The following is a 14,424-nucleotide window of genomic DNA, read 5'->3' on the forward strand; positions in this document are numbered from 1 at the left end:
CAAATGGAGAGAAAATTGATGGCGGCAACTTCACTAGTGACTGCTGTACACTCACATGACTTACGATGGCTTTGTTGTACAAGATGAATAAAGTTTACAGGTTCAGCTTTTTGTGACAAAGTAGAGTTTCACTTTCACCATTTATTCATCACATTGAATTTCATTGGTTACCACCCTCTGGAGACACATAAGAGCTGTTTTATTTTACTGTCAATGAACAAAATTTCATTTCGACTTAAAGCACCACCGGTTACACGTATTGTATTATTTTAATGTAATATCAGGTGGCAATACGTTTAGGTTATACTCTTAGCTGCAGGCGTTATAGTCTTAAATCTAATATGTATTAAATCTCAGAGTCTAAGTTTTACTATCCTTCATTAAGAAAACATTTTAACAGTTTATGAAAGCATCAGCATTTCTCATTGGATTCAAACTCATTAAAATGTAAAATGTGTGTTTGATTTATGATGGGCACTTTTTTCAGTCCAAAAGTTCTGAATAATTGGACAGTGGAAATTATGGACTGAGAAGCAATTATGCAGCAATAGCCACAAGGGGATAACAAAATAGGATTGCTCGAATTTACATCTCTGTGTCGCTCACAACATGGACTAGTCGGGAAAGAGATATTGTAGTATTGTAGTGGTACACATAACTGACTTTCATGCTAGAGAAATCTAGTGTGTGCTAGGCAAACAGTTCTGTTCTCATGTTTCTTGTACATTTTATGCATCTGCTGAGAATTATGAACCAAGACAAGACTTCATTTTGCTAAACCGTAAAGAGGAATGGACATTGATTGGGGTAAGGAATAGCTGGAGAAAGTTAATGATTTGGAATGCATGAAATTGTGGAAAGGAAATCTTTCACCACATGTTAGTTTATTGAAAGTATAATGCACAACACAGCAGCAACCAAACCAGTGTTACATGCATGAGTTTCACATCAACAGCTAAGTCGCCCAACCAAAGTTTGAGATCCTATGCAGATAAAGCTGCTGGATGCTGACCACTCATGAGTGTTCAAAAAAGCTCAGAGACCAACAACATCAGCTTACACAATAGAAGTGTTGCACATTACATGCATAATATTCAATGTAACTATTTAATTTTTTTTTCCATTTTTTAAGTTTTCCCCAACCCAGCTCGATCCCACCCACATACCAACAGCAGTGGTTGGTGGCTACTACTTAATTGAATAGAGGTGTTAACTTAAGTCCATACAGTATTCCACCTACTACTAACAATTTAGCCCTGGTTATAGCATATACAATCACATGGATATTTATGGCTGCACGGTGGATGCGTGGGTAGCACGCAGGCCTCACTGCTAGGAGACCCAAGTTCAATTCCACCCTCAAGCATCTGTGTGGAGTTTGCATGTTCTTGCCGTGTATGCGTGGGTTTTCTCCGGGTACTCCGGTTTCCTCCCACATTCCAAAAACATGCTAGGTTAATTGGCCACTCCAAATTGTCCATAGGTATGAATGTGAGTGTGAATGGTTGTTTGTCTATATGTGCCCTGAGATTGGCTTGCGACAAACAACTATTCACACTCACATTCATACAGTCCAGAGTTAAATTGCAATCAATTTCCAGATAAGAAGAAGCCCAATCTCCAGTGCAACAATACTACAAATATGAACAGAGTCCTGCATAGCAGAGACAAACATTTCCACTGCCTGCTGCCTACCCTCCTCAGGAAAGGTTTTTGTTCATGAACAGTGGTCTTCAGAACTCTTTGATGGTTGCTGGTGACAGCTACAGGATTTGAATAACAGTCTCCTGCTGCTAAGTCAGGGTTGATTCATGTCAACATTGCTGTACTATTTATAGATCCCGTCTGAATAAACTGTACATTTTCTCACCAGGTTTGGATGATGAAATAATACCAGACACACTGGGCATGTTCTTCACCAACCGGCTCTACAACTATTTCCAGATGTCTTGTGTAACCAATACAAACATTGCATTGAATGCAAAAATACTAATAAAAAATACAGTGTCTAACAACAGAAATAATGGAATGCTATAATTGGATGTTAAATAGTTTAACCAAATGTCATTGCTCAAGATTTAGAACTAGAAAAAGCATCTTAGTTTGACCCTGTCATCAGGAGCCAACCTTCAGGCCAACCAAACCACCAAGCACAGTCTTTTCATTTGAAAGACAGCGACTGCCTATCAATTATACTGCAGTAAACCACTTGGGAGGGGCAACATGTGAGTCATAGGAGCAGACACACTTCTAATTTCATGGACATATGTTGTTTTTATAATGATGTCTAAAGTATAGACTGACAAGCAGTCAGCTCTGTTTAGAAACCAAATGAAATGAAAAATAGGTATTGCCTCATCTGAGGCTAACCAAAGGGAATTATCTGCCATTATTACTATCATCATCAAACATAAAAGTGCAAGGTGTGCCGCATAGCTTTCACTTCTGTTCACGCAAAAACTATTAGAGATTTCCATGAAACTTTGTGGCTATGTGACACATTTGCACATCAATAATCAATAAAAATGTGGTGTGCATCAGAATAAATAAGTGAATAGAGGAATGTTATTTTTTCTTAATGTTGACTGCTCTAAATGAAGGCATCAACCTCCCCTCCCCCAAATGCAAATGGTCTCATTTACACTCACCCACACCATCAACACACAATATAAACCACAATTTCACATACTGTTGTGGAGCTGCTTTACAATGTAACAAGATGTATAGTTGGTTTGACTTTTTTTTCAATACTTGTTAATAGTTTCACTTTATTAATGGTTTATTAATAGTTTTCACTTTCTTTCACATCCTAAAGTCAACTTTAACTTCACATTACTTTGTAAACTGTTGCTGCATGGGCCACACAATGTGAACACATATGTTTAAATGCCCCTTTAAATGCTGCAGCGATAGGAACAAGCCCCCTGTTGTCCAACTAGACAGCAGTTTTGTTGTTGTCATCATTTCACAGTGCTTAGTGATAAGGATAAAGTACTACAACACATGTCAAACGGAACAATTTTCGTAAAAATGATCTCTTTGGATCTCAAATTTTATGTCGACAAAAGTGCTTGACTGGCTGGAAGAATTCCATCTAGGGTGGCTGTGTGAGAGTATGTTGGTAAACCTCACTCCCTTAACGCCATAGCCCTTAAAGCACCAAAGTTGCAAAATTGTAACAAGCAAACAAGCCGTTTACTATTTACCTCGAGTCTGAGAGATTTGACCTGCGAGTACAATTCCCTGGATGAATGCTAATATTCACAGGGATAATAGATAGAGCGGATACTTTATATCTATCTATGTAGTAATAGTGTGTACAATAGCTGCTGAGGTGGCAGTGCTGTTCAAGATACTGCTGTAAGTGATGATAATGGCTGGGTGTGCTTGAGAAATGTGGATCAGACATTTTGATGAGATGGTATCGTTAGAGGAGTAAATTTACTCCAATCACAAACTTTGGGTCATACCGATGAGTTTTATTTATATAATATATATTCATTTATTTATCTCCAACCGTTTTGAAGTTACAAGCTTTTGAAATAGTAACATCAAAAACAGCTGTAGCACTTCAGTCAAAACTCAGTGGCTCACAACAACCTTCATTTTGACATAAGCAGGTAAAGGGAAGGAGCTATGATAAATCTCTTTTTAACTGTAAGTTTTGGATGCTGCCCATCTCCCCAGTGTCAGGGCTCTGGTATTCTGTCTTTTTTGAGTATCTCCTTCCAGGCAGTACTTTCTGTTGAAGTATGTATTTAAATAAAGGCCCAGTGAGTTATTTGAGATACATGGTGAAGAGTCTCGAGTGTAGTCTATGTGTTGACAGGATAGTTGGTTAAAAAAAAAAAAAAAACGGTTGGATAGATGCCGCTAAGTATTAAGAAATTCAGATGATACTCTGATATAAGCAATACATTTTGTCACCCTATGAATATATTCCTGACATTCTGAAATGCATCTTAACTACTGTAATTCACTACAGCGATTCCAATGTGTGATTCCTTTTAGCAAACTTCATCTCAATATTTCTGAATTAATAAAAGGATATCTGCCATCATCTGTCTTCAGATAAACATTAATACAATCGTCTTTCACTGGGCCTGGAGGGCACACAACGGAGCCATTTATTGGTGTCAATCAACTGTAAAACCAATACAGGTTAATTAATAGCTTGAGAGGCCAAGTGGGAAGGAAAGTGACATTCTGCTTTTTTCTCTGCTTAGCTTGGGGCAGAAGGTGCTTGGATGTGGGGAGCGATGTGATGAAACGAGAGGAACTGGAACAAAGTGTTTATACGTACATGATAATAGCAGAGCTCACATAAGTGAAAACTATGGCTAATTAACGAACCAAACAAACAAACTCGGACAGCTGTGAGCCTGACAAAGGTAACCATGTGCTATGACAGGGGTGTCCAAACTTTTCCCATCCAGGACCACATGCTAAAAATGAACGGATGGAAGCGTCACTTTGATATTTAATAAATCGTGCTACAAAGTTATTATTATATACTTTATTTCTATAATATTATTCCTTTTTCCCCCAACCTAATTTTCTTTCATCTCTGTTCCTTTTGTCAAATAATATTCTTAGACTGCACGGTGATCGAGTGGTTAGCGTGCAGGCCACAGGGCAAGGAGACACAGGTTCAATTCCCCGCTCAATGCATGAACAGCAGTCTTTCTGAGGTGGGGAGTACACTACCTTAATTGGGAGGTGCATTTGGGTACACATGGGAAGTCTTCTACTGTAGCAAAGTTGCACACAAAGCATCATGAGAGTGATACATTTTGGCAACATAAAAGCCTCCAAATAGCGTGGGAATCTTATTTGTGCTATTATAGTTTGGTTTGTTTTGTTATGTGCATTATAGTGTTAAAATGTTCTCACATTGCACCTTTAGAAATGTGATGAAAGGATTTGACAATCCTGCTGTTTTTGTTCTGATCCTGGCTCACGCATCTAAGAACCGGATGTGATATGACTCAAATATTTTTTATACAGTATCATATATCCATTGCTCGGCTTATCTCCCTATAGGAAAATGGACACCTAAACACAGAAAGTTGATACATTTCCCATAAAATCATAGCCATAAAATCATGATCTTGACAGTAATGATAATTAATGACCATACATACTTGAGTAGTACACAACCAGATCCACTTGGGGGTGCAGTCCAAAAGACCTGGATGCTGGTGCGTCGGCGAGGAGTCCCTTCTGTCACTGCTGGTGGGCAGTTGATCATAAACTGTGTTTCCTCCTCATCAATTATCTATGCAGATGACACAAACATGATTATTTCATGACTTGGCATTGGATAAAATTGAAAGAGTTGCATGTATAGTCGTGGAAAAAAATATTAGACCACCCTTGTTTATTTGTTCATTTTTATGCCTGATAGTAAGTAAGTAAGGTGCATTTATTTGGATTGGTTATGATAACCAATTACATTTTTCCCATAGGAAATAATGTAAACCAAATTATTTTGTTCCAGAAAGCCAAGACTGTTAAAACAAACCATATTTTTATAGTTTTATAATTATAGTTTTACATTCATTCATTTTCTATACAGCTTCACTGGGGTCACGGCTACTCAATGCAAAATAGTGTATTATTGTTAGTAACCTATTATTGTAATTTTTTTGCCAAATATGTCAAATATTCAAATGCATAAAATGTTTATTTTATAAAGGTAGATATAATGAAAATATATTTTTCAAAACATTGGAACTCTAAAAATTCAGAAGTTGACTTTTAGGGTTCCACATGTTCCACATGCACTAATGCGTGCATGGTGAATTTGTCTTTTTGTGGACTTATTCTTGGGGACCTACTCATGAAACATCACTAGGGAAGCTCTTTTAGAAAAAGTGAGGACATTAAGGTCAGTCTTCATTCTGTGTGTGTGTGTGTGGCCTGTCAGATTACACCCCCCTTGTCTCCATGGTTTCTAACAGGAATCCTCTGTTGACCTGACATCCAGTCAACACATGTTAAAACCAGTGAACCATCATGGGAATCAATTAAATACCATCTATACTTTAGAAAAAAATGTGAAGAAAAAATCAATTGGTTAAACAGTGAACTGTGACCATTTTGTACACTCTCAGTAACAAAAACACATCATGAAACATCAGGGGAAATTAGTGGCAGATATATTCATTTGGCTTCAGCAACCACAACTTTGGGTTTAAGTATGTTCTGTTGTGTTTACGTATGTCACATCCCACGCTGTGCTTAAGCTTCATGAGGCCACGTCAACATTTGGCTGTCTTGTCCTTATCCCCTCCATCCTGCTGAGAAGTATTGTCTCGTCAAGATACCGCCCACCGATTTAGCCGTCTCTTGCCAACAAGCGTGCATGACGGCAGCTGAGGGCTCAATAAAAAAAAAGGGCTTCTCATGAAGTCAAGATCCGTCCTGAGACGACAAGATGGTGCACACTTAGATTTCCAATGAGCTCTGCATTAAATAACATCTTATTAGATTCTTCTCCTTCCTACCCATGGCTCTTTTATAGTGGAGGAATGAAGTGTGTGTATGATGGGCTTGTCCAAGGACAAACCATAAAAAATGAACTAAGCAGGTGACAATAGAGGTATAGGAAACGTATCTTAACAGCAGTTTAATGTTACTGCATGATGTCAGAAAGAAGACAGCCACCATCTTTTATGTCACTCTGCAGGGAACACTAGGATGGGTATCATGCTATAATTTTATTATTTACGGTATTTAATTATTATATAGGTCGTATATAAAACATTATTTGCACGATGGCCGAGTGGTTAGCGCGCAGGCCAGACAGCTAGGAGAACCGAGTTTGATTCCACCAATGGGTATCTCTCTGTGGAGTTTACATGTTCTCCCCATGCGTGCATCCGGGTACTCCGGTTTCCTCCCACATTCCAAAAACATGCTAGGTTAATTGGTGACTCCAAATTGTCCATAGGTATGAATGTGAGTGTGAATGGTTGTTTGTCTATATGTGCCCTGTGATTGGCTGGCGATCAGTCCAGGGTGTACCCCGCCTCAGCTGGGATAGGCTCCAGCACTCAATAAGTGGTAGAAAGCGGTAGATAATGAATGAATGAATATTGTGTTACCCGAGAAGAAATACAGAAGTATGATCAATATGCACAGACAAAGATAAAAACAAATTTCGGGAATACCTTTTGTGATCAGACATACAGTAAAACTACACTGGATCTAAGCAGACCCTTTTTTTCAAGACCTGCTTTTGGAAAATCTATCCAGAATAAAAGATAAAATTAGGAGGATACATTTCTTAGTGTTCATAAGTTCTCCTCTGTTTACTAACTTGCACAACATTTATTACAGTGAGTCTTCCTTGTGTGTATGTAAGAGTGAGAGAGTGACAGCTCTGACTGGCATGGAGAGAAGTCATTTGGATCCACCCCTTGGGGAAAAAAATACTGTTATAGCCAAGTCAATATCATAATATGCCTTAATGCCGCAAAAAATAAATAACTTGTCGGTCACACACAGTCACAGAAAGTCTCAAGAGTGAGGAGCAAGGAAATTTAACATTTTTGTTGTGATGTGATTCCACAACAAAAGAGAGCCAGGGACAATAGTGTGATGCTAACCATAGGCCTCTGACTTCGATTAGTTGCTCAGTGCAATGAGCAATCCAATGAAAGCACTGTGAATCAATGGCAATACAGATAATACATTTTATCAAGCAGGCGCTAATGTAAATTAGTCAAAAATAAATGACTACCATGGCCAAAAAAAACCTCATTTGAGACACTAGTTGATATAGCTGTCCCAAAGAAAAAGCATGTGATGCAGATATTTTGTTGGTTTTCATTTAGATAATGAAACACAACTACATTTATAAAGATTTTGCACATTTTGTCAAAACTTCAGGCTGGGAAGTACGATGAGAATAGGAAGAATGCTGGACGGTGAAATGTGAGGAGTCTGCTGGGCAAAAATAAAAGTTGTGTAGTTTTATATTATATGTTCAAAATTCAGGGGCCAAGTTCACAGTGAATGTGACCGCACAGCAGAGTAGCTGTGGTACTGAGGCTACGGTGCAAAGTCAGACTGAGCTGCAGGGCCAAGGGGGTAATAACGTGGGAATTGCAGTGTTGCTAAAGTTGTCTTGTCAACAATACTGTACATGTACGATCATTTCAAGCTTTGTGCACAAACATGTAGTCTAAATCAATGCTTTCAGGTGCTATGTGCCTTGGTTAGGTACTGCATAGGGGGGCCTAAATGTGCCCTAATCATTATAAAAGAAAAAGTGAAAGCACCAACAGCACCTTTCATTTAAATAAAGTTTTAGATACTAATTTAGCAATAAGTTTATTAATGTTTGTGATGTAGAAATTTAGAATGGTCTAGAAACACCTGTATGTGTAGTGAAGTTAATTACAACCACAAATATATTATTTATATATTATAATACAATTTATTAATATTATATAATATTGTTCATTATTAATAATAACCTGTTTTGAATGGCTCTTGTATTTAATTAAATAGTGAATTGTACTTATTGAGGTTTCCAGGGATTGTATAGTATATTACTCCTTAAAATTAATAATGAAGCCACCAGACCATAGTCCATTAAGATTTCCTGTCTAAAATGCAATAATGAGCTTTTTAAGTCATTTTCCTTCCAGCTCCTCACACTGACTATTGTTTTAATAAATAATGAATATCATTGTAACTTTCCTCTCACCAGTTCCCATAAACATACCATAGATCATCAAGATACATTCTCAGCCTATTTGCAGCTTGCATTGCATTACCACTACAAAGACTTACTTTGACTCTTATGTGCGAGTGTGCATACTTTTCGCGAGCGTCACATGTGTGTAACAGCACCCTGCTGTCTCTGTAGCCCAACACTTCTCTTCCTCAGGCTGGATCTGCCTGCCGCAATAAAAGGCTAATTGGCCTCTAAACACCACCAGTTTCTAGCAGGGTAAATTGAACTTGCTTGTACACATGTCCGTCATATTCATATTCAGTCCAAATTAACATAAAAGGATTTTTTAGCAGATAGAGATCAATAAAAATAGGCACTATTTTCATTTGGGTTTTTTTTACATTTTAAAAATTATTGATATCTATGAAAACTAGTATGAAAAGTGGCTGCATGGCGGACGAGTGGTTAGCACGCAGGCTTCAAAGCTGGGAGACCGGAGTTCAATTCCAAGCATGTTCTCCCCGTGCATGCGTGGGGACTCCGGTTTCCTCCCACATTCCAAAAACATGCTAGGTTAAATTGTCCATAGGTATGAATGTGAGTGTGAATGGTTGTTTGTCTATATGTGCCCTGTGATTGGCTGGCAACCCGCCTCTTGCCCGAAGACAGCTGGGATAGGCTCCAGCACCCCTGCGACCCTCGTGAGGATAAGCGGTAGAAAATGAATGAATGAATGAATAGTATGAAAAGTATAAAAGCTTCAATATAAGATGATATTTGACGCAGAGCTCATTGCAAATCTGAGTGTGCACCATCCTGTCGTCCCTAAGCTGCCACCATGCACGCTTGTTGGCAAGTAATCTGGGTGTGACAGGGCCGACGCATCAAGTGGTCCCTCTAGAAGCGTGCTGCCAGCCGGCATCACTCCCATCATTGGGAGTGCTTCCAGCTTCCCAGCATGCTTTACTGTACAGCTTATAAAAAGTTGCTAAAGTTACACGATGAGAGTTAAACGGTGTTCATTACTCCCCACTGTAGTAGTAGTAGTCGCCTTATGTGTATTTATTTACCTGTTATATTTTGTTAACCACAAAATACGGTCCTGGTCCTAAATGGCTGTTTGAGGCCCCTGCCCAAGAGACTTTTGATGAGCACCAAACATCTCTATCACCTGTGTGCTCCACTTTTGGGAGGAGAAAAGCTTGAACAGTCGCTTTTGAAGTTCTGTGTCTTCAATGAAAATCCTCCTTCCTCATTGACATGGTACCGCCTTTATATTGTATATGCCGGAGCCTGGAGCTCTTCCAAATACAGTCATATGGAAGTCTCATTCATTATATGATGTCATTTTGTTTGAAAACCACTGTGCTAGGGCATCTTGAGACATTGCACAGGAGAATTCGATCTCCAAGGTCAAAAAGGTTGAGAACCCCTGACGTGGCATATATATTATGTTGGGTAAGTGCAGAGTTCACAGTGTATTGTGTGTGCAAAAAGTGGATAAAATGCATAATAGCACTTCTTGGAGCCACACACCATCTCAGACAGGCTCATTAGCATTAACGCGACAGACACAAAATGACGTGTTCCCAGTAGGGCTTACTAAAAGCACTTAAACTGTCTAAATTCCAGCATCAAGGTTAGATTTTGGCCAACACATTTCCAATACACCCTGCAATGAACTCACCACTAGTGGGAGGGGCCAAAGGGGTCAGGTACAGAGGATTTTCGTACCTTAGGGTTTGTTCAAAAGCAAGGGAAGGATGGAACGCAAGATTGAGAAGCAGATTGGTGCGGCGTTTGCATTGATGCGGACTCTGCATCGTTCTGTTGTGTTGAAGACAGAGCTGAGTCCAAAAGGCAAAGCTCTCAATTTAACGGGCAATCTGCGTTCCGACCTTCACCTATGATCATGAGGTTTTGGTAGTCACCAAAAAGGATGTACAAGCAGACGAAATGAGTTTTAGGGATAGGGTGAGAAGCACTGTAGTGTGGGAATGAACTTCAAGTAGAACCGCTGCCCAATGAGATGGCTTGGGCATCTGGTCAGGATGCCTCTCAGGTGCCTCCCTGGGGAGGTGTTCAGGACACGTCCGACCAGTAGGAGCCCTCTGGAACAACCCAGGACACGTTGGAGAGACTATGTCTCTCAACTGGCCTAGGAAAGCATTTGGATCCCCTGGGAGGAGCTGGATGAGGTACCTAGGGAGATGGAAGTCTGGGCTTCCCTACTTAGGCTGCTGCCCCCGCGACTCGATCTCGGATAAGCGAAAGAAGATGGATGGATGAATGGATGACACATCCAATATACTATTGTGGGACCTCTGAGACTCATTTAAGATTGTTCAAAAATATTATAATATGGGACTTCATCAGTGACTTCTAGCTCACCTGGAACTGTCCAATGTAGTCCTCTTCTTTGTCTCCTTCTGTGCCCTCCTTCAAAGCGATGAGGGTAAAACCTCTGAAGTAGGAGGGGCTGGTTGCAAACAGAGTGACTGGATGGGGGTACAAAAGTGCAGCACCAAGTGTTAGACATGAAGGGACAGATGATTTTTTAACTAAATCATGGTCATATTTACAGTTATGTTAATTCTCCGATACTATTGTGAGACTACAAAGTCGGTAATGTCCACAGAATGGCTAATTCCTAAATGGCGAAGGTCATATTTTTGTGAAAGCCTTTGAATTAACGCTGAAAATCTACACTTCAATCATCACTGTTTATCTTCCATTGTAGACCCATCTATAATATTGTGATGCAGTTTACTTGCAGCATTCAGATTCGTGCATGATGCTTTGCATGAAACAAAATGTTGCTTTATTCAGAAATACCATTTATGACGGTGACAACCAGAGTATGTTTCAATCATGCTAATTAACTACCTCAGTTAGCCATGGCTAAATCATGAGAATGACAGCAACATGGTACAAACATGCTTTAGTGTGGATTTAGCAACATACCAAATCTCTGTTGAGCTTGTGGCTTTGTGTTTGCAAAAAATATATATTTCTTCAATATCACACACCTCTTGAAGCCTTGTTGAAGACCCCATATAAAAAGGCCTAGGGCCAATTTTAGGGTCCTGAACCCAAATTTGGGTGGCAAGCTAAGTCAAGTCAAGAACCCCACATGAGCTCGTACTTGGTGACAGAGACGAGGAAAAACTCCCTCCCGTTAGTCTCGACCAGCTGGGTTGAGATTGAGAGGGACAGAATAGAGGGCTTGGACAATTGCGGGAGAGATGTGATAATGTGCATAACAATAATTGTGTCAATAACCGCAACGGAACAACAATGGCGGTCTTGTTGCGTGCACTTTTCTCCTTACTGGAGAAATTGATTAAATATGGGAGGAAATCCATAATAATATATTACAAACTATGCTTGGTCATCTGTGCTTTACATTATATTTATTAAAAATGTCACAAAGTGTTTTTTTTTACTTATTATAATGCTTTTAATATATTTAAATGTTTGTTCTTGTGTGTTAAATAGAAATCTACATTTAATTGTATTTCTTAAGGTCTAAAAACTTCATTTGAACTGTGCAGAAAGGACCCATACTAACCTCTGTAGGTGCTCCCTGGCTGGTATCGCTCAGGGTCGCCTTCTACGCGCAGCCGGAACTCACTGTTGCCGTCCCTCCTGGTGCTCTGAGCCCGCAAGATGCGGCTGCAGTAGCCGTCGGACTTGGCGGCTGTGTCGGAAGGCTCCTCTGTGGACGTCAACGTGTTACATGCCGCCGTGGAGACCAAGCAAAGCAGGAGCATGATGCGTCGGTGCATCCTGCTGGATGTCATCCTGGAGGCTTTGGAAACTTAGGAGGTGAAAGAAAAGGCAAAGAAACTTCCAAACAGGATGTATTTCACTCCGAGTAAAGTCTTGTCTGCTAGGAGGCTGGATCCATGTTGGACGTGTGGAGGAGAAGGTGATGACCGGCTGGGTTGAGATGTGCACTCTCCGAGGGAGACGCGCACACTGGAAGCGGCTGCTGGTTGTGAGAGTGGAGGGGTCCGTGGTGCAGGAACAACGAGCGTGGATTGAGCGTCCACAGATCGTCCTATTGACCAACCAGCAAGCAAAGACAAAGACAAACATTCCGACAAAGGAGGCATGCGTTTGACATGCTGAACCCTGCGTGTCCGTGAGTGTGAGGATGCACGCACAAAGGTATTCATAAGGCATTCTCACTGGTTGCCAGAGTGACTAATTACCCAGCCATTATAACAACAATACTTTGCTGATGGACAATTTGTTTCTACTCTATGGATTGACTCATAACTGAAAAGTACCTAAATGTGGACACCACCATCATGATTGTTAGGAGCAATTTCCTGAATTCAATAGTGTTTCTCTTCTTCATCAACATGCAAAATACCCTACTTAAAACTTTCTTTGGCTCCATTGTGGGTTATTTGGGAGCTGTAATCAAAAGAGAAGCAGAGATTTGACCACCTTTGTCTTTGTCAACAATTATGTCTTCAGTGAAGGTAAAGTAACACATGTTCATTTATTATTTATCAGTCATCATTTATATGTACTTTAAATTGCTGTCGGTGTGTAAAACTATAAAAATGTGTTTTGTGTGAATATTTTGTCACTTTCTGGAACAAATTAACTAGATTTACATGACTTTTAATGGGAAAAATAGATTCCCTTAGCGCAGGGGTAGGCAAACTACAACCTGGGGGCCACGTGCAGCACACCAAGTGCTTGAATCTGGCCCGCCAGGTGCTTTCTAAGTATTTTTGTATCAACATACAAACTGGCAACATGACTTGCAAGTCGGATGTCTTATTTAGTAAAAACAACCAACACAACTGGAAAATTAAATGACATAGTTGGATGTGGTCTGATGTTTAAAGTGCTCCTGAAAAAAGGGACATGAGAACATACAGCTGATAGTATAACACTTTTACTGATACAATTACACAAATAATTCAAGGAAAATTATTAGCATAAAATGGTGTGTGTGTGTGTTAAATATATGTTCTGGCCTCCTGGACAATTTTTTTAACTCAATGCGGCCAATGGGTCAAAATATTTGCCCACCCCTGCCTTAGCGTATGTTTCAGTTTGAGTCCCTCCAGGAACAGATTAATGACGCTAACCAAGGTTCCACTGTATTTAGCTTTCCGTGTAGTTGTAAACAATGGTGACTGAATTGGCATCCAGATGTTCCATTCTCATTCAGAAAACTAAAATAATGTAAAAAATGAAATTTAAAAAGGGAAAAGACGATGCCTGACAGATATGTAGAAGGGGAAGGTGGGCCGTGTTTGAAGCATGGGTGTCAAACTCCGTGGAGGGCTACACTACAGGTTTTCTTTCCAGCCACTGGCTTATGGAGGCCACACACAGGAGGCAACATCGCCTGTAGTCCATTCATTTTCAATGGAACCTGTACGATAGGGCAATGATTCGTGTAACCAGTCAAGCTGCATGCAAATTATGCATGTGTTAAAAGTTTGTGCTTTTGCGTGTCTTGTGATGAGATACCAGAATGTTGAAGTTTTTAACTTTTTATCCGTGTCGCCCAGACAAGGACCAATCAGCGGGGGTTTCATTGATTGACCAATGAGCGGACAGGATGCTAATCAGTAAGTGATACTTGCAGGGTCAGATGTCCTAGAATTTTTTGACATTTCTAAAAAAAAATAGAGATCTATTAAAAAAAAAAAGCAACAGTTTGGAAACTCGTTGGCGTTAGTTTACATTCATTTAAACAGACA

The 14,424-nt window shown here is 39.8% G+C and overlaps 1 protein-coding gene across 1 annotated transcript in view; it reads right to left on the reverse strand.

Annotated features, from left to right (window-relative positions):
- The window catches only part of spon1a (spondin 1a), a 48,704-nt gene extending 35,974 nt beyond the window's left edge, over positions 1-12,730 (reverse strand). Inside the window, exons 1-3 of the mRNA XM_058088625.2 lie at positions 12,261-12,730; positions 11,081-11,187; positions 5,145-5,278 (exon numbers count right to left, since the gene is read on the reverse strand). Coding sequence (XP_057944608.2) covers positions 5,145-5,278; positions 11,081-11,187; positions 12,261-12,492 — 473 coding nt within the window. The 5' untranslated portion in view covers positions 12,493-12,730. The remainder of the gene's footprint in view (positions 1-5,144; positions 5,279-11,080; positions 11,188-12,260) is intronic.
- Between the last annotated feature and the right edge of the window lie 1,694 nt (positions 12,731-14,424).

Source organism: Doryrhamphus excisus, linkage group LG13 (genome assembly GCF_037039965.1).
Source record: "Doryrhamphus excisus strain RoL-2023G ecotype Guam linkage group LG13, RoL_Dexc_Guam_v1.1, whole genome shotgun sequence".
Classification (NCBI taxonomy): domain Eukaryota; kingdom Metazoa; phylum Chordata; class Actinopteri; order Syngnathiformes; family Syngnathidae; genus Doryrhamphus; species Doryrhamphus excisus.